The sequence below is a fragment of the Sus scrofa genome, chromosome 17 (assembly GCF_000003025.6).
Source record: "Sus scrofa isolate TJ Tabasco breed Duroc chromosome 17, Sscrofa11.1, whole genome shotgun sequence".
NCBI lineage: Eukaryota > Metazoa > Chordata > Mammalia > Artiodactyla > Suidae > Sus > Sus scrofa.
The window spans coordinates 39,761,197-39,782,362 of NC_010459.5; the positions used below are offsets into that span (position 1 = coordinate 39,761,197).

The window sequence follows — 21,166 nt, forward strand, 5'->3', positions numbered from 1 at the left end:
CCTTATTCCAGTCCGGATGCTAGTGTAACTTGTTCTGTGGCTCTAATACTTTGCATACCATGCCTCATATTTTCCACTTGACAATACTTTGTCCTGGAAAATGCAGATTATGCCTTAGAAATTTCTGTGTTTTATTTCACCTGAACAAAGTTGATATTTGACATAAAGGAAAAAAAAAAGGTTTGGGAGTTTGCTTTTGTCACAGTGGGTTAAAGACTCAGCATTGTCACTGCTGTGGCTGAGGTCACTGCTGTGCTATGGGTTAGATCCCTGGCCCATGAACTTTCATATGTCTTGGGCACAGCCAAAAATAAAAAAGTTTTACTTCTGAGGGAGAAGGTGAAACAAGCCTTGGGGACCACTGGCTATTTTTTTAACTCTGAAAATGTTAACATTAAGTTGCTCGACATCTTTACCTTTCTCCCAAACAACACAAAAACCTTAAAATAAGATTTATCTAGGAGGTCCCATTGTGGCTCAGTGGATTAAGAACTCCATTGTGACGTTCCCATTGTAGCTCAGCAGTAATGAACCCAACTGGTATCCGTGAGGATGCAGGCTTGATCCCTGGCCTCGCTGAGTGGGTTCAGGGTCCAGTGTCACTGCAGGCTGTGGCACAGATTGCAGATGTGGCTCGGATCCAGTGTTGTGGTGGTATAGGCCATTAGCTGCAGCTCTGATTCAACCCCTAGCCTAGGATCTTCCATATGCTGCAGGTGAGGCCATAAAAAGAAAAAAAAAAGATTTATCTAATTGTTTTATGTTTAAAACTCCACAAATTATCATTCTTATGTAAATTTCAATTACATAATAGAGATAAATCTAAATACATATATAAAATAATTATATGCTTATTTACTCACCCTTCCTTCTTAATATCTCAGATCTTCCTTCTTAGATTATTTTATTTTTTTGTTGTTGTTGTCTTTTTTTTTTGCTATTTCTTGGACCGCTCCCACGGCATATGGAGGTTCCCAGGCTAGGGGTCCAATCGGAGCTGTAGCCACGGGCCTACGCCAGAGCCACAGCAACACGGGATCCGAGCCGCATCTGCAGCCTACACCACAGCTCACGGCAACGCCGGATCATTAACCCACTGAGCAAGAGCAGGGACCGAACCCGCAACCTCATGGTTCCTAATCGGATTCGTTAACCACTGTGCCACGACGGGAACTCCCCAGATTATTTTCTTCGTTGCTGAGTTCATCCTTTAGATCTTTCTTTAGTCAGAACCTCAGAGCTGGCATTAATTCTGTTTTTATTTATCTGAAAACTTTTATTTTGCTCTCATTCTTCTTCTTAACCTTTACTTTTATTGTGAAAGATCCATGCAAAGAGAGGACAGAGTAAAGTAATAAAAAGAGTATTGACGTACGTGCCACCTCGTTTACTAAACAGAATGTTACCAGCAGCTTTGGATCCAGTGATGCATCACCTTCTTTCCACCGTAGCAGTGAGCACTGTCCTGAATCTGCTGTTAATTATACCCTTGCTCTTCTTTATACTTGCACAGCATATAGGTGTAACCCTTACACAGTATATAGGTGTGACCCTAAGGAATATAGTGTTTATTACTTTTGCCTGTTTTCAAAATTTATATGAATAGCACGGTATATGACTCTTCTGAGGCTTGCCTTTTTCATTCAGCCTTGTTTTTGAGATTGATCCATGTTAACGTGTAGTTCATTCTTTTCATTATGTACAGTCCACTGTGTGACTATACTATTTCTCATCCATTCCACTGATGCCTGAATTATTTCTAGTTTTCGGTTGTGAACGATTTTTTTGGTTTTTTGTTTGTTTGTTTAGGGCCACACCTGTGGCATATGGAAGTTCCCAGGCTAGCTACAGCTGCCTGCCTATTTACACCACAGCCACGCCAGATCCGAGCTGCATCTGCAACCTGCACACAGCCCATGGCAACGCCAGATCCTTAACCCACGAGCAGGGCCAGGGATTGAACCTGCATCCTCATAGATGCTAGCTGGGTTCGTTACTGCTGAGCCACAGCTGGAATTCCCATGAATGATTTTTTATGACAGTACTGTGATATAATTTAGATACCATAATATTAACCCATTTAAAGTAGACAATTCAGTGGTTTTTCACATCATCAGAGTTGTACAACCATCCTTGCCACCTAATTTTAGCATGTTAATCACCCCAAAAAGAAACCTTGTACCTATTTAAGCCATCATTGTCTTTCCCTCCCCCAAAACACTCATCTGCTTTATTCTCCAGATTTGCCCATTCTGAACCTTTCATATAAGTGGAATCCTATAATCATGTGACCTTTTATGTCTGGCTTCTTTCACTTTGCATAATGTTTTTGAAGTTTATCCTTATTGTACTTCATTTCTTTTTACTGCTGAATAATATTCCACTGTACGCATATATTGCATTTTGCTTAACCATCATCTGTTTCTGCCTTCTGGCTATTAGGCATTCTTTGCAACATAAAAGTTTAATCTTAGTGAAGTCTGATTTATTTTTTCTTTTGATGCTTGTGATTTGGTGTCACGTCTACAAAGTCATTGCTAGTTCAGGGTCATGAAGATTTACTCCAGTTTGCTTCTAACAGTTTTGTAGTTTTAGCTGTTAACATTTAAGTCTGTGATTCATTTCGAGTTAGTTTTATATATGGTGTGAGGTATTGTCCACCTTCATTCTTTAATACTTGGATATCCAGTTGTCCCAACAGTCTTTGTTAGGGTGCCTGTTCTTTCCTGATTGAATGGTCTTGGTACCCCTGTCAAAAATCAGTTGACTGTGAATGTTAGGGCTTATTTCTGGGCTTGAATCTATTCCATTGCATTGATGGACATGTGTATTCTTATGCCAGTACCACAGTCATGATTACTGTAGCTTTGTAATAAGTTTTGAAATTGGGAAGTGTGAGTCCTCCAACTTTGTTTTACAAAAAATAAGTGTATGGCCAGCTCTCAGGTTCTCACTAAAGGAAGTTCTAAAGCACATACTTCCTTCTCACATTTCCATGTGAATTTTAAGATCAGCTTGTCAGTTTGTGCAAAAGAAGGCAGCTGGGATTTTATTTTGTTAAGATCTGTGTTAAATCTATAATTCATTTTGGAGTTCCTGTCGTGGCTCAGTGGTTAACGAATCCAACTAGGAACCATGAGGTTGCGTGTTCGATTCCTGGCCTTGCTCAGTGGGTTAAAGATCCAGCATTGTTGTGAGATGTGGTGTAGGTTGCAGACACAGCTCAGATCCCGCATTGCTGTGGCTCTGGTGTAGGCCAGCGGCTACAGCTCCGATTAGACAGACCCCTGGCCTGGGAACCTCCATATGCCGCGGGAGCGGCCCTAGAAAAGGCAAAGCGACACACACAAAAAAAATCTATAATTCATTTTGAGGGGTATTGCCATTCTTACATTTAGACCTTCTGGTCCATGAATGTGGGTTATTGTTCCCACTTAATTAGTAAGTTTTAAAATTTTTCTTTCAGTAATGTTTTATAAGTTTCATTGTAAAAACTCTTTTTCTTTTCTTTCCTTTTTTTTTTTGGTCACACCTGTGGCATATCAGAATTCCCAGGCTAGGGATCAAACCTGTGCCAAAGCTGTGACCCAAACTGCTACAGTGACAATGCTAGATCCTCAACCTGCTACACCATGAGAGAACTCCAGTCTTACCTTTCTTTTGTTAAATTTATTCCTAAGTATTTTATTCTTTTCGATGGTATTGTAGAAGAAATTGTTTTCTTAATTTTATTTTTAGATGTTCATTGTTAGTATATAGAAATAGTTGATTTTTGTATATTGATCTTCATCTTGCAACCTCACTATTTTTAGGAATTCCTTAGAATTTTTTATATACAAGATAACTTAGTCTGAGAGTGGAGATCGTTTTTTACTTTTTTCTCTCCAACGTGGGTTCTTTTTATTGTGTTTTTTGCTTAATGGCCCTGGCGCCAATACAAAGTTAACTGATGTGGCAGGAACAGGAACATACTTGTTTTTGTGTCATTCCTGATCTTAAGGAGAAATTATTCAGTCTTAGACGATTTAGTTGATGTAAACTGTGGGATGGTGTGAACATATTTGACCATGTCTCCTCAGGTACATATGCAAGAGGTTCTGTAAGGTTGTATACTGGGAAATGCTTGGGTCATAGGGTAAACACATGTTCAGAGTTACAAGAAATGCCAGATAGCTCTCCAAAGTGATTATACCAATTTATTATTCCCTCAGCACTTTGGGAAAGTACCCATTGCTCTACGTCGTTGCCTATACCTAGTGAGTTAAGAGGTTTTTTCCCCTCTCCCAGGCTACAGATATGAAATAGTGATTATAATTTGCATTTCATTGGTTACTAATGCAACTGAACATCGTTTCACGTATTAGCCATTTATATTTCCTCCTCTCTGAAATGCTTGTTTTCTGCTCATTTTTCTATTGTGTGTCTTTTCTGATTGCCTCATAGGTGATCTTTATATATTGAGATTCTGGAACCTTTGTCAATTCTATCTTCTCCCAGTTTGCTACTTATTTTTTTCATTTTCCATATGGTATCTTTTGAATGAATGTTTTTCATTTCAGTGTAAATTTATCAGCCCTTTCCTTTACAGTTTATATTTTTTTGTATCTTAAGAAATCCATCCAGTCAAAAAGATATTTTACTGTTTACTTGCAACAGCTTTCAAGTTGTCTTCAACATTTAAGTCTTTGATCCCTTGGAATTAATTTGTCTGCTAATTTGTCTGCATGGAGTAAGATAAGGCTCTATATTAATTTTTTCTCATGGGATAATTATTTGTCCTTATTCTATTGATATGCAGTACACACCTGACAAGTATCAGGTTTCCTGTGTTCGCCTGTTTCTAAGGTTTCTGTTCTGTTCATTAGTCTATCCCTCGGCCCAAATCCAACTTTCTTTACTGTTAGAACTGTATAATGTATCTTGACAACTCAACCTCTTCCCTCAACCTGTTCTTCAAGAGCATCTTGGTTGGAGCTCCTCCTGTGGTGCTGTAGGACCGATGGTGTCTCTGCAGCACCAGGATGCATGTTCAATCCTAGGCCTGGCACAGTGGCCTAAAGATCTGGTGTTGCCACAGCTGTGGTGTAGACCACAACTGCAGCTCAGATCTGATCCCTGGCCTGGGAAGTCCGTATGCTGCAGGGCACCTGCACCCTGCCTCCCCAGAAAAAGATGAGTGGGGGGTTAATATTGGGTCTTTGTTTCTCCATATAAGTTTTAGACTCAACTTCTCAAGTTCCCTGTTGACACTGATTGGAATTATATTAAATCTATAGATTAGTTTGGTGGGAAATTGACATGTTTATGAGTGAGTGCTTTCTATCCAAGAACATGATTATGTCTTTTCATTTATTTAGGTCTTATTTAGTGTCTTCATTTAAATTTTATATTTTCTACCTAAAAGTTTTACATATTTAATCAAAGCTACAATGAGGAGTTTTCCTGTAGCTCAGTGGGTTAAGGATCCAGTGTTATCACTGCAACGGCTTGGGTTGCTGCTGTGGTACAGTTTTGATCCCTGGCCCAGGGAGTTCCCACTGTGGCTCAGCAGTAATGAACTTGAATAATATCCATGAGGATGTGGGTTCAATCCCTGACCTCGTTCAGTGGGTTAAGGATCTGGTGTTGTCATGAGGTGTGGTGTAGGTCACAGATGCAGTTGCAGTGTGGCGTGGCTGTGGCTGTGGTGTAGGCTGGCGGCTACAGCTCCAATTCAACCCCTAGCCTGGGAACCTCCATATGCCACAGGTGTGGCTCTAAAAAGACAGAAAAGTCTATAAGTAATAAATGCTGGAAAGGGTTCGGAGAAAAAGGCACCTGCTTACATTTTTGGTGGGAATATAAATTGGTGCAGCCACTATGGAAAACGGTATAGAAGTTCCTTAAAAGACTAAAAATAGGAGTTCCCATTATGGCTCAGTGATAATGAACTCAACTAGAATCCATGAGGACTTGGGTTCAATCCCTGGCCCTGCTCAGTGAGATGAGGATCCGGCATTGCCACAAGCTGTGGTGTAGGTCACAGATGTGGCTTGGATCTGGTGTTGCTGTGGCTGTGGTATAGGCCAGCATCTGCAGCTTTGATTTGACCCATACCCTGGAAACTTCCATATGCCACAGGTGCAGACCTAAAAAGACAAAAAAAAAAAAAAAGTAAAAGCAGAGTTGCCATATAATCCAGTAATTCCACTCCTGGACATCTATCTGGAGAAAATTCTAATTCAAAAAGATACATTCACCCCACCCACCCCTGCATGTTTATGGCAGCACTATTTAAAATAGCCAAGACAAGGAAGCAACCTAAATGTCTAACAGTAGATTAAGGATAAAGAAAATGTGGTGTATAAATACAGTGGAATACTACTCAGCCATAAAAAAGAATGACATAATGCCATTTTCAGCAACATGGATGGACCTAGGACTTACCATACCAAGGAAAGTCAGCCAAAGACAAGTATCATTTATATGTGGAATCTAAAATGTGATATAATGAACTTATTTACAAAATAGAAGCAGACTCACAAATATAGAAAATAAACTTATGGCTATTAAACAGGAAAGGGAGGGGAGGGAAGAATTAGGGGTTTGAGATTAGCAGACACAAACTACTATATATAAAATAAACATCAAGGTCTTACTATATAGTACAGAGAACTATATTCTGTATCCTGTAATAAACCATAATGGAAAAGAACATGAAAAAGTACATACATTATATAGATGTAGAACTGAATCACTTTGCTATATAGTAATTAACATAACATTGAAAATCAACTACACTTCATTTTTTTAAAAAGTTTAAATTTTGCATATTTTTTAAAGATTTGTTAGATTAGTATTTTATTTTATGTATTTATTTTGTCTTTTTGCCATTTCTAGGGCCGCTTCTGCGGCATATGGAGGTTCCCAGGCTAGGAGTCTAATCAGAGCTGTAGCTGCTGGCCTGCACCAGAGCCACAGCAATGCCACATCTGAGCTGTGTCTGCAACCTACACCACAGCTCATGGCAACGCCGGATCTTCAACCCACTGAGCAAGGCCAGGGATCGAACCCATAACCTCGTGGTTCCTAGTAGGATTCGTTAACCACTGAGATAGATTCGTATTTTAGTTTGGGATGTATATAAGTGGTATTTTTTGTTACTGTATTTTCTGCTTATTGTTAATGAAATGCTCGATCTAGAAATCTTGCTATATTCTTATTTTATTTGTAAATAAGGAATTACTTTTAACATTATACCGTTGGGTATGACGTTTACTCTAAATCTGAGTAATACACTTGTGGATACACTTACTCTGGTTAAGAAAATTGTTGAATTTAATCGAATTTGGTTTATCTATTTAGATAATCATATGGCTTCTCTTTTTCAGTCTGTAATGTGGTAAATTTTATATATTTATATATTTTCTTGGACGTATTAACAGTCCAATAACTCTAATGTCTATCATCCCCTGTAGGTCTTTTCCTATTTTCTGATTTTTCTCTTTTGGTGTGCAGTCATTTGGTTCTACCTCCTGGCATGCTTGGCAATTTTTGTTCAGTGCCAGAAACTGTACATGAAAAACTACAGAGATAACTTGAGGCTCAGATGATTGTTTGTTTTGTTTTTTGCTTTTTAGGGCCGAACCTGTGGCATATGGAGGTTCCCAAGGGGTCTGATTAGAACTGTAGCCGATGGCCTGTGCCACAGTCACACCAACACCAGATCTGAGTCGCATCTGGGCCTGCACCACAGCTCACGGCAAGACCGGATCGTTAACCTTCTGAGCAAGGCCAGGGATCAGACTTGCATCCTCATGGATGCTAGTCAGATTTGTTTCTGCTGATTTTATTCTTAAGGAAAGGTTTTCCTTTTGCTCCTTGCAGACAATGAGAGTAGGGTCAGACCAACTGAATCTAATATGGGATTGAACCGATTCAGAGCTAGGTTTTGTGACAGCTTGAGATATTTCCAAGCCCCTCCTCCTTGGCAGACACTGAGCTCCAATTTTTGTCTCTCTCACATCTTAAGACCAGACTTCCCAGGAAGTGGGAAGGACCTGGCATTGTCACTGCTATGGCTCAGGTTCAGTCCATGGCCTGGGAACTTCTACATGTCATGGGGGTGACCAAAAAAAAAAAAAAAAAAGGCAAGACTTCCTGGAAGTTTTGCTCAACTTGATACACTTTCCCCCAAGTCCTTTCTGCCTTGGTAGGTCTGAATTCATTTTCATCTCCCTGTTCCTTTGAAACTGCCACAAGCTCTGCTCAGCTTCTCAGCCTCTTAACCACTGGTTTCTGCCTGGCTTAAGAAGCCCCCTCAGCCTTATGCTGCTTACAGAATTGGAGGTGCTTTGGAATAAAAGGCAGTACAGAATATCACACTCACCTGAATAGCATTTCCCTTCTAATGGAAATCTTAGTCTCTCAGGTTCTCCTTGCTTCGGTAATATAAAAAATGCCTTGAACGAGGTTGTTTTTTTTTTTTTTAATTTTTGTTATTTTCGGGTTTTTTTAACTTTTCTTGGTAGGAGGGTTCAGTTTGTCATAGTAACTGTTTTTTCATAGCCAGAGCCAGAAGTCATTAGAATTTTCTAATGTTGAATCAGTCTTATATCACTAGAATAAATCCAGCTGAGTTACATTATTTTAGTACATTGTTGGACTTTTGTTAATATTTGGTCTAATAATGTTGCCTTTGTTCATTAGAAATTGGCTGGTAATTTTCCTTTCTCGTCCTTGTCCTGTTTTAGTATCAAGGTTATCTTGCTTCATAAAGTGAATTTGGGATGACTCCTCTATTCATATTCTAAATCATGATCTCTTTGAACAAATTTCTTCCACTCTCTGTCCTTTTAGAACTCTAATAGGAGTTCCCGTCGTGGCTCAGTGGTTAACGAATCCAACTAGGAACCATGAGGTTTCGGGTTCGATCCCTGGCCTCACTCAGTGGGTTAAGGATCTGGCATTTCCGTGAGCTGTGGTGTAGGTTGCAAATGCGGCTCGGATCCCACGTTGCTGTGTCTCTGGCATAGGCCGACAGCTATGGCTCCGATTCGACCCCTAGCCTGGGAACCTCCATATGCTGCAAGAGCAGCCCAAGAAATGGCAAAAAAAAAAAAAAAATCTAATAGATGTATGTTAAGTCTCCCTTTCTCCTCCATGTCTCTCAGTCACTTTAAGTAGTCTCATATTTTTAATATATCTAGTTGCTTTTATTTCTTAAACATTAAGTATCTAAGTGCAGTCTTTGGTTAGGAATTCTCAGGAGAGACTTTTCCTTTTATTCCCATCCTGCGTAAGACCAAGCCAGGCACGAATGCCCACTACCTGCCCGGGGGTGGGGGTGGGTCATTTTATTCCCAGCAGCTTAGCTATTCATTTAAGATGTTTTGGAATTCCCTTGTGGCATAGCAGATTAAGAATCTGGCTTCATCAGCTCAGGTCGTCTGCCAGTTGCTGTTCCTGTAATATCTGTTTAGCTCCTATGTTGGTTCTTTTTTAATAACTAATTCCTGAATGAGGTGAAATTCTTCCTTGATGAGCTATTGGAATAGACCACTATGGGAGGGGAGCCAGGACCGTGTTGTGGGCCGGCAGGAACTCCTAAGACCCGGTAATGGGTGCAAGTTGCCTTCTCCAGCCCTGTTTTCTCCCCAGGCAGCTACAGGGCTGCTTACGATGCAAGGGTGTGTCCCTGTCCAGCTGCACCCCTCCCCACCTTGGTGCCGCCTCAGGTTCAGGGACGCTCCTGCTGCAGTCTATGCAGACCCCCTTTTTTCCGAATAAGAGATCATTGGCTTCTCCTCTCAAGGTATGCTGCTTTTGAGAACTCAGAACTGCCACCTTTATGTGAGCCCTTCAAACCCAAGAATCCTTGTGTGGCCCTCAGCCTTCTTTAGACAGTGTGCTCTAGAGTTCTGTCAAGAGCCGTTTTCCATGTTGATTTCTCATTTACTCTGTTTTGCTTTTCCGTGATTTCTGAGGGACTAGGAAGTAGTTTTGTATCTCTGCCACCACTTTAAAACTGAACATCACACTGCAAGGTTTCGGCTTTGTATTCCTGGGTTAAACACATCATGGTAACTCTTCTGTCAGATTCTATTTGCTTTTAATTCAGACTTTTACATTTATGTTTGTAATAGAAGTGCCCTCTTCTTGGCATGTCCTGTCTTCTCTCAGGGTTTCTGAAATTAGTTGTGTCATTTTCTATATTCAGTTACTCTCTAGAAGAATTCAGATATGCAGGACAAGGATAATCCGTCCCTTGGAAGTTTTGTAAAACCACACCTATAAAACTACATAGGCCTGGTTCCTTTATCTGGGCAATATTTTTAATTCCTGCTTCAGCTTTTTAAAACAGTTACTGGTCTAATCAGATTTTCTATCTCTTCTTGAGTCTATGATAGTAATTTACATTTTCCTGAAAATTTTTTCCATTTAAATTCAATTTCCAAATTTATTGCCATAAAATGGCCTTAGCAACTAGGGGACAGGGTTCACTTTATATGTATGGTTTGCATTTGTCACGAGAGCGGATTATAAATTGAATAAAGACTGACTGCCATCATCAGAGTGACTGGCAGCCTAAGGTGGGGAGGAGAGGGAAAGCCCGACCCCGATCCTGCCTTCCGCCCAGCAGCCCTTGTGCTCTGCTCAGTCTTTTTCTATCTTCTCTTTCTCAGTCTTAGGAAAAGTCCTCAGTGCTGTGGGCAGTGCCCAGCTGCTGATGTCCCAGAAATTCCAGCAGTTCCGGGGCCTTTGTGAACAAAACTTGGTGAGTGTGATTCTTCTTCCTCCACAGCAGCTCTTCCAGCCACACGCTTGGGTCAGCCTCCAAGCCTCTGTGACCTCCTCCCTAACATGGAGAAGGTGCTGCCTCCTCGTGGCACTGGAAAGATGACAGTGGCGTGTGTGTGTGAGTGCCTGGCACAAGAGAAGAGCCAGGAATCAGATCTCTAATACTTTCTGAAATAGAAAAGTGAACTCTGTGTTAAAAACAGCCACATCAAAGTTAAAAATGAGTTAGCACTGATTTATTCATATACAACATACTCGATATCTAAGAAGACAGTCAAGGTAAGAACTAAAGAAATACCACCAGCAGCCTTGGGGGTTCTCCTCTCCTTCACCCTCACCTGTTAGGCGGGCAGCTTTGCCTCTGGAAGCCTCTTTCCCTCTGGTGGGGGGCAGTGTCCTCCCAGGGGTGGAAGACAATGGCACGTGCTTGTCTCTAGGACTTGAAGGGACTCGGGGGTTCGCTGGGGAAGGCATGATGAGGGATGTGTCGTCAGAGAACAGAAGATCGTGGAGTCTGTCCTCAGACCCACCTTGGAGTGGCCTGCTTCTCCCCACCGCCGCCTCCCTGTAAAATGAGAACAGCGGACGTTAAGGCCGTGAGGGCCTTGCCCCGGGTAGCCCTACAGGAGTGGACTCAGCAAAGGCCTCAGTCCCCATGTGTGTACAGAACCCCCTCTCATGATGGGACTGTCTCTTTCGCCCCAAGGTCTCCACCCTCAGGGCCAGCAGTGTTCAGGAGCCAGCTTCGTTCACTCATACAGACACTGACCTGACCCTGGGAACAGGAGAGCAAGACCTAGCCTCAGGAGACCCTCACCGGGCTGGCAGGGCTAGGAGACCGTACTTGAGATGGGCTGCAGGACAAGCCTCTGCCCTGCTTGCCCCGCTGATCCTCATCTGTCCCACAGAACCCTGACGCCAACCCACGTCCGACAGCCCAGGACCTGGCAGGGTTCTGGGACCTGCTGCAGCTGTCCATCGAGGACATCAGCATGAAGTTTGATGAACTCTACCACCTCAAGGCCAACAGCTGGCAGCTGGTGGAGACCCCCGAGAAGAGGAAGGTGAGCATGGAGCAGTGCGGAGGGGAAGTCCAGGGACAAATTCCTGGTCGGCAATAACGCTGCCCACATCGGTCAGTGCTGCTTGGCTCCCTTCTCCGTGTGTCGTCTTTGAGCTGGGGGCTCACGTCCATCAGTGTGCGGGGTCCATGCTCGGCGCCCGTCCAGCATGCCGCTCGCTCTCTGTAGTTGAGGCTGACCCCGAAAGCATGCCTTCCTGCCCTGCATGTTCAGACAGTGGGGCTCCTGGGAGACACATGCCCACAGCCTGGAGCAGCATAGACGTAGCCACTGGAACTTGGGAGGCAGAAAAATGGTCCTTCACCTAGGACCATGCTGCCAGGAGTACAGGGGTCTGGACCCAATTCTGCTTCTGGGCCAGCCTCCTCCCTGCGGCTCAGGCTTCCATCTGTGACACAGTGGCACCCAGAGACCCCTTTGGTTATTGGTTACTGGACTATGGCCCTTGTGAGTTCTGACCCCCTAGAACAGCATGTGAAACTGACCTGGGAGTTCTCATCATGGCTCAACAGAAACAAATCTGACTAGCATTCATGAGGTTACAGGTTCAATCCCTGGCCTTGCTCAGTGGGTTAAGGATCCGTCGTTGCCGTGAGCTGTGGCATAGGTCACAGACATGGCTTGATCTGGCGTGGCTGTGGCATAGGCTTGCGGCTATAGCTCCAGTTCAACCCCTAGCCTGGGAACCTCCACATGCCGCAGGTACAGCCCTAAAAAAAAAAAAAAAATCTGACCTAGAAGTCAGAGGCCCTGAATTTAAATCCCATCTCAGGCTGTGTGATTCCTGGGTGAGTTTCAGACTCTCAATGGTTTAAAGCAGGGGTGGGAACAGGTGACCCGTCTGTACTTTCCTACTAGAACATTCTAGGACTCTAAGCTTGCTTTCTTGCTCCTATGCCTTGTGCTATTCCCACCATCATCGCTTCTTGTGGCTTCCTGATTCGTGTTGCTTGTGCCCCATGCAGGGAAGCTGGGGTGGAGACTCCAGCTGCCAGCATAGGGTGGGTGGTAGCGCCACTCAGAAGGTGGCACCTTTATTTTATTTTTCTTCCCTCCTCACTGTCTCACTAAAGGAAGAGAAGAAACCACCCCCTCCGGTCCCAAAGAAGCCAGCCAAATCCAAGCCGGCAGTGAGCCGCGACAAGGCCTCTGATGCTGGGGACAAGCAGCGTCAGGAGGCCCGCAAGAGACTGCTGGCAGCCAAGCGGGCAGCTTCCGTGCGGCAGAACTCAGCCACAGAGAGCGCAGACAGCATTGAGATTTATGTCCCCGAGGCCCAGACCCGGCTCTGAGACCAGAAAGCAGGAAGCAGACAATTTTAAGGCATTTTAAAAAAAACCCACAAACTAAATGCAAATGGAACAAAATTTTCTCAGCCTTTAGTATGGTTATTCTGTCTAGAGACCCTGAGCCAACTTTCAAAATGATGCATACAAGGGCTCACGATTTGGCTTTTTTGGGTCCCTCCCAGCTTTAGGTTATGAAGACTTCACACAAATCAACAAAAACACAAAACTCTAAAACTTTTCTTCCTCTTGCTGGCCGTGGTGGACTAGATAGATGGACTTCGGCAACTCCTCAGCCCAGCCTCCAGACTGCGGTCTTTTTACTTGTTCTATCTAACGAGAACTTAAACTAGCTTGTTTACAAGATGACAACAGCCCAAGGGCAGCCTTGGGCACCTGCCATGTCCTTCCTTCTCTCCCTGGCTATCCCGGCTCTGACCTTGGAGTTTTCATTCTTACGTTTCTCTCTTTTCCCTTCAGAACAAAGCACGCAGGGGTCACCATCCTGACTCTCGGCTTTCTGGTTCTCCGCCCTTTTGGTGGCTGAGCCCAGAGGACAGAACGATGGACACGCGTCCCCTCCCCCACCAAGTGCTCACACACAGTCACACCCGCGCGCACACGCAGATGTAGGTTCCTCCCACTGTGATCCGCCAGCCCTAGGCGGCGTCCGGGGGTGACCCGCCTCTCTGAGGAGATGAGGAGGGTCGACGTCTTTGCGGGGAAATGAGATAAAAACCGCAGTTACCACACTCCAGGCTCCCGCCTTTTTCTTCTCTCCAGCCCCTTCTTCCTTCAGCAAAATATGACTCAGAGTGACTTGCAGGGGCCACTCGAGAGAGGGACCCCATTTCCCAGGGGTGGTCTGTCCCTGGCCGAGCCTGTGTACAGTCCCGAGGGTGGGCGGCTGTGTCTGTACGTATGTGTACATATGCACATAGACCTTAGAGTGTATATTTAACCAACGCCCATCTGCTCACCCATGCCCACCAGCGCCGCCGCTGGCTCTCGGGGCACCTGGCAGGAGGCGGGGGTGTGAATAGCATATATTTTTACATGTACTATATCTAGGTGTGTGTACAAGTGTGTGTAAAAATATATACCTTGTGTGTAAGCAGCCTCCCCCCCCTTTTTTGGTCTCCCACCTGCCTCCCCACCATGGGCCCATCTGCCCAGCCTCTGAGTTTTCTGTTCTCTTCTTTTACCCGAGTCATCCTTCTCTCTCCCCGAGCCCCACTCCCGGGGTGTCACGAGCCCTGAGCTGCAACGGCCTGGGCCTGCAGGGCGAGGTAGGGGGCAGGGAGAGGGTGAGGCCCACCCGCAGCCAGCTCAGTGCCCGAGGGCTGCTCTCTCCTGTGTCCACGACTAGGCACTGGACACGTCTCCGTGTCCGGCACCTGCCACGGGGGCCCCGGATGAAGTGAGGGCCTGCTCTAGGGCCCATTCCAGCTTGGCCACCGTCTGTGACCTTGGGCAAGTCACTTGACCTCTGTGTGCCTCAACTTCCTCCTCTGTAAAATGGGGACAGTCCCCGCCCCTCCCTACCTCACAGGCATGTTGTGAGAATAAATGAGGTAACGTGTACCAAGGGCTCATGGTGTTATTACAGCGGGATGGGCCAGGCTGGGATGAGGCGGGGGGAATGGACGCCCCAGGAGGCTGAGCCAGACCCCTTCTAAGTGGCGGCTCTCTGGAGCTGATTTGAGTGCAAACTGTAATTCCAGCTCTGCCACATACCAGCTCTGTGATCCGGGGCATGAAAAACGAAGCTCTTGGTTTCCTAGTCTGGAAGATGAGTGTGCAACATCTGCCTGGCCTGCTTCCTCAGAAAAATAAATGCTTAATTAATAGTTATGATCCGGGAGCCAAGAGGGGCTCCCAGGATGGGGCGCTTGGCGCCCTCAGCAACTGCCTCCACCCCGACAGTTACCTGCACTGGATGCCCTTCCCAAGCACCTACCCTGCTGGGCCCCGTGCCCCACAGGTCACTCACAGAGCCTACACTCCAGTGGGGGAGACACAGAACGTGTCACAGGTGAGTTCCTGGCTATAGCAGGTGGGAGAAAAGGAGACCCGCCAGACCTGGCCTGGGCGGGAGCTCTGGTCAACCCCGGGGAGGACAGTGGGTATCAGTGAGCTTTGGGGGACGGGGATGGTTTCCAGGGGAAAGTACGTTCTAGGCGAAGGAACAGTAGGTGCCAATGGCTGATGGTGAGAACATGCCTTGTAGAAAGTTCTTTGGCCCACTGAGCTGCACACACTCATCTTCTCCCTCGGCCCCACCCCCAGTGGAAATACTGGCGACCTCAGGCCCAGGGGGACTGCCTTCCCAGGACCTTTGTTCAGGATGCCCTGCCCTCCTCAGTGGGGCCAGTCCCCTGTCCCTGGAGCAGTGCGCCCTCACCTCGAGCTCCCGGTGGTGGCTGAGCACACGTGGCTCCAATAAACTTCTGGGGCTGGTACCTTCCTGGACCCCGAGACCTGCCTGAGGGTGACTCGAAGGTAAGTGAACGGGGTTTCAGGCTGCCTGGGCGCTGAGCCAGCTCCTCAGAGACCAGAGTGAACACAGGAGGCAGTCACACTGGACTTGGGCCACCGTCCAGCTAGTGGCCCAGCTCTCCTCCTGACGGGCCTTGAGGGGCCTTGAGTGTTAGCTTAGGGGCTGAGGGAGGGATCTGGCCCCCCCCCCCCCGGGATCAGAGCACAGGGGGAGGGACACATCTGGCGGGCAGAATCCAGGCCACCTCTCCCAGCCCCACTGGTGCAGCAACAGAAAGCCCACCCCGCCCACCTCTCCGAGTTGAAAAGATAGTTTAATGTCCTTCACCCAGAATCACCAACTGTCAGGATTTTGCCATCTCTGCAGTGTTCCTCTCAGGGACATATACAAACATTCTTGTCATCTCAGGCCATTTCAAAGTCAGCGGCACACACCGTGCTGCTTCACCTCCAAACATGCCACGCAACACCTAAGCATGCCATTCCCACAGTACCCCCATCACCCTCTGATTAACAAACGAGGCGGCCTCGAGCACGTCCCGCATACACCCTCTAGAGCACAGCCACCCTCTAGTTCCCCGCCACGTCCTCTGGGGCTTTTCCTTTGTGTCCATCCAGGAACCAGTGAAGGATCATTCATTGCTTTCAGATATCATGTCTCTTTAGTCTCCCTGAATCAAAAATAATTTCCCCACTTCTGTTTTTTTTACAACATTGACATTTTTTAAAGTATCCAAGCTTCTTATAGAACATTACATGATTTGGATTTATGTTTTCTCACCACTAGACTCAGATTAAACAATTTAGACAAAAAACATGACTTAGGTGAGGCCCCACCTCCTGTACTCTGTTCTGTCAGGGAGGCCTATTGTCACCCCAGGGAAAGGCCTACAGCAGCTTCCCAGAGAGGCTGGGAGTGAGTCCAGGGCACAATCCTTGTGGGACAGAAAAGGCCAAAGAGAGACCGGAAGCACCCGCCTGAAGGATGTAGGATGTAGGGGAAGAGGAAAGGGGGCAGAACCGGAGACTGTCCACTATCCCTGGGGCCCCGAGAACCAGCCAGGGGCTGCAGGCCAGAGCGCGGGGTCCCAGCTTCCCCTTCTAAACCTGTTTCCCCAGGGTTTGCAAGTCCCCAAGCTTTTCAGGGTCCTCACCCCATAGCCTGAGAACAGAGAAAGAAGGCTTGGCTGCAGCCAGGAGCAGCATGGGGTTCAGCGGCCTTCGGGCCAGGACAACAGACAAAGCCATTGCTGCCAGTGACCTGAGAGCCGGAGACCATGAGGACCCCTCCCCCAGACCACCAACTGAGATGAAGTTCCTACACTAGCACTGGAGTGGAGTTTATGAGAGAAATTTATAATGAAGTTGTATCTCCTACTCATCTGAACCTGGCTGATGTGAAAAATCAACATGGTCCCCAGTGCCCCTTCTTCATGGCAGCCAGAGGGTCTCTAACAGTCCTCCTCTGCTCAGGACCCTTCTCGGCCTCCCCAGGAGAAAAGGCAGCCTCTTCACCTTGGCCTTGGAGGCCCCTGCCCACCCTTCTAGGTGTACCTCCCCTGGGAGCGTCACCTCAGGCCTTGCACAGGGAACCACGGCTCCCCTCCCCCATCCGTCTACTCTACTCAACTCTCAGGTCAACTGGCATTTCTGCAGGGAAACCCTGCCAAAGCCCCTCAGCCAGGCCAGGTTGCTGCAAACCCGTTGCTCTGCATGAGGGTCATTTCGCTTATCTTTCTTTGTTGCTGTCACTGATGCTTAGATCTGTGAGATTACCTGTGAATGTCTGTGTCCACCAGGAGACAGCGGGCTCCTTGCGGGCAGGAATAGAGTTTGTTTCACCAGTCTCAGTGCCTAGCACAGAAGAAAGCTTCAAGAACTATTTCCTGAATGATCTTGATGGGGGCAGTAGGGGCGGGACTTCACATTCGAGGAGGTAATAGTTGAGCTGGGCTTTGGAGGATGAGCAGGGGTTCTCCAGGCAGTGGCAGTGCAAGGCACAGTGAGCAGAGGCAAGAGCGTAAGACTGCTGCTGCTCAGGGAGCTGAACAGGCCTTGAATGCCAGCTTAAGTCGTAAAGGCTTTTACCAGCTTTGAACAGAGAGAGGGCATTTCCTTCCACAGGACCAGCTTCCCCATAAGACAGAGGCCCTCAGTCCCAGCCTCCATGGAGCTAGGGTCCCCTGGTGATCCAGTCAGCACCAGCATTGGTCTCCAAAACATGTCAGCAGACCTTAGGCTGTGAGCAACAGGGGACGAGAGCCCTTGGAGACCCTCAACTGCTAATGGATTTAACTGTGTATAGACTGACAATTCCTACATCTTGATCTACAACCTGCAGCTTTCCTTGAATTTTACATTTCCCATGCGCCATCTCCACTTAGATGTCTACCAGGTAATTGCAAAGTTAACAGGTCCATGGTGACCAGTTAATTAGTAAAAGTAAAAGAAAGTGAGAAGGGTTAGGGAAATCACCATTTGACAACTATCATAGTGATAACTGAACCATCAGTGTGTGTTAAAAGCCATGGTTAAACTGGTACAACATTGGAAATCAACTATAATTTAAAAAAAGAAAAAAAAAGCCATGGTTGAAAATTTGATGAGGAACAGAATATTCAGTCTCAAAGGAGCAACTTGCAAATTATCTGCTAACAAACATATCAATTACAAAAGGGAAAAGCAGTAATTTTCTGATGAATAAATCTGGCAGACACTAGGTGGCCAAAGGTATTATTACCAGGGATGGGAAATTTAACATCACACTCTGGACAAAATGCACTGGGAAGGTTACAGCATCACTTCTGTGATAATCCTGTCAAAAATCCATACCCTGAAGCCAATCATGCAGGAACACCAAATAACTGGCCTGACTCTCCAAAATCATCAGTTCATGAAAGACACAGAAAAGCTAAGGGACAGGTCCAGATTAAAAGAGATTAAAGACATTTCAATAAATGCAGAAAAATCCTCTATAAAACCCAACACCCTTTCATGATAAAAATACTCAGAAGAGAACCTCCTCAAGTTGATGATGGACAAGCCCCCCACCCCAAAAAATCCATAGCTAACATGTTTAATGGTGAGAGACTGAAAGCTTTCTCCCCAAGATCAGGAGTAAGACAGAGAGGTCCATTCTTGCCACTTCTATTCAACATTGTACGGGAGGTTCCAGTCAGAGCATTTAGGCAAGAATGAATTTAGAATGAATGAATGAATGGCATCCAAATTGGAAAGAAGTTAAACTACCTCTATTTACAGATATCTTTCATATAGGAAATCTTAAGGCACCCACCAAAAAAAAAAAAAAAAAACCTATCAGAGTTAATAAAGGAATTCAACAATGTTCCTGGAAATAAGATCAATATACAAAAATTAGTTACAGGAGCTCCCGTTGTGGCTCAGCAGTAACAAACCTGACTAGCCTAGTATCCATAAGGATGTGGGTTTGATCCCTGACCCTGCTCAGGGGGTTAAGGATCTGACATTGCCATGAGCTGCAGTGCAGGTCAAAGATGCAGCTCGAATCTGGCATTGCTGTGGCTGTGGCGTAGGTCAGCAGCGGCAGCTCTGATTCAATCCCTAGCCTGAGAATTTCCATATACTGAGGGTACGACCCTAAATTCAAAAAAAATAATAATAATCAGTTATAGCTCTACTGTATATAACCAAAAATAAATATTTGGTCCTCATCCCTAGTTCCTGCTACCCGGCTCCTAAAACCCTAGGAATCCCTGATGCGATGAGAATCATTTGTATGCTACTGAGAGGACTGGTGGCTGGGGACCCCTAGATAGCTTCAGGATGGGGGCTGGTTGCCAAGAAGACCACATCTTGTTTAGAAGGCTCAACTTTCAGCCTCACCCCCCAACCTCCAGGGGAGGGGGAAGAGGGCTGGATATTAAGTCAATCATCAAGGGCCAAAGATTCAATCAGGCCTCTGTAATGAAACCTTCATAAAAAACCCTTAAACAACAGAGTCTGGAGGGCCTCTGGGTTGGTGAACACTTCAAGGTGCTGGGAAGATGGCACCTCTGGAAAGGGCATGAGCTACCCCCACCCCCACCTTGCCCTATGTGTCTCTTCCATTTGGCTGAGTTCTGTGAGCACTTCTAGGAAATTATTATCCTGGGGTGGGGGTGTAGCAACCCCCAATTTGTAGTCAAGTTGAACAAACGTGTGGGTGACCTGGGTGTGATGCAGAGAAAATCTTGTGGGACTGAGCCCTTAAACCCGTGGAGTCTGACACTAACTCCAGGTAACTGGATGGTAACTTAGGGTCAGCATTGAACTGAATTGTAGGACAGACATTTGGTGTCCAGAGAATTGGAGAATTGATTGCTGTGAGGAAAAAAAGTCTACACATTTGGTGTCGGAAGTATTATTGAGTAAAAACAACTACCGGTGAGCACTCTGAAATGAATTTAAGAAAACAGTTCCATTTATGATAGCCCCAGAAAGAATTTAAAACTTAGGAATATATTTAACAAAAGAAGTACAAGGCTTGCACACTGAAAACTACAAAGCATCATTAAGAGAAATCTTAAAAGATCTAAGTAAAAGGAAATATAGTTCATGTTCATGGATCAGAAGACTTAATATTACAATACTCCTCCAAATTTATCTACAGATTCAACACGATCTGTATCAAAATCCCAGCTGCCTTTTCTGTAGAATTTGACAAGGTGATCTTAATTCAAATAGAAACGCAAGAGACTCTAGCCAATTTTGCAAAAGAACAAAGTTGGATGACACACTTTTTTTTTTCTTCTTCTTCGTCTTTTTCAGCCACACCCAAGGCATATGGGAGTTCCCGGGCCAGGGATGAAATCTGAGCCACAACTGTGACCTACACCGTAGCTGCCGCAATGCTGGAACCTTAACACGCTGTGCCACAGCAGTAAATCCTGGGTGACACACTTCTTGATTACCAAGTGAAAGTAATCAAGACTGTGCAGTAATGCCATAAGGATAGACATATGTATCAACGAATAACTGAGAGTCCAGAAATAACACAAACATATATGGACAACTGATTTTCAACAAGAGTTCAAGTCCCAGAAAATTCAATGGGGGAAAGAACAGTCTTCCTAACAAATGGTGCCGGGACAACTGGACAGCCACATGCAAAAGAAGGAGGTTGGACCCTTATACCATATACAAAATTAACTTTAAGTGGATTAGAGACCTAAATTTAAGAGCTAAAACTAAAAAACTCTTAGAATAAAACATAGGTGTAAATCTTCATGACCCTGGATTAGGCAATGATTTCTTGGATAGGATAATAAAAGCACAAGAAATCAAAAAAAAAAAAAAAAACCTTCACAAAAATTAAAAACATTTATACTTTAATTAAGCAAAAAAGAAAAGATAACCTGCAGAATGGGAGAGAATATTTGAAAATCATGTATCTGGTAAGAGGGTGTAATAGCTTTATGCACCTTTGCAACCCAACAACAAAAAAGAAACAAATTTTATTTTATTTTTTTGTCTTTTGTCCTTTTCAGGGCCTCACCCACA

At 45.3% G+C, this 21,166-nt stretch overlaps 1 protein-coding gene and 1 long non-coding RNA gene across 16 annotated transcripts in view; one reads left to right on the forward strand and one right to left on the reverse strand.

The window, feature by feature from the left end:
- DLGAP4 (DLG associated protein 4) overlaps positions 1-14,731 on the forward strand; it is a 149,177-nt gene extending 134,446 nt beyond the window's left edge. For all 15 annotated transcript variants that reach the window (XM_021077874.1, XM_021077873.1, XM_021077875.1 and 12 more), the window contains 3 exons: positions 10,665-10,756; positions 11,688-11,843; positions 12,935-14,731. In XM_021077874.1, the coding sequence (XP_020933533.1) occupies positions 10,665-10,756; positions 11,688-11,843; positions 12,935-13,153 (467 nt within the window). In that variant the 3' untranslated portion in view covers positions 13,154-14,731. The remainder of the gene's footprint in view (positions 1-10,664; positions 10,757-11,687; positions 11,844-12,934) is intronic.
- LOC110257438 overlaps positions 10,074-21,166 on the reverse strand; it is a 69,289-nt gene continuing 58,196 nt past the window's right edge. Inside the window, exons 3-4 of the long non-coding RNA XR_002340023.1 lie at positions 11,118-11,344; positions 10,074-10,947 (exon numbers count right to left, since the gene is read on the reverse strand). This is a non-coding gene — a long non-coding RNA (uncharacterized LOC110257438). The remainder of the gene's footprint in view (positions 10,948-11,117; positions 11,345-21,166) is intronic.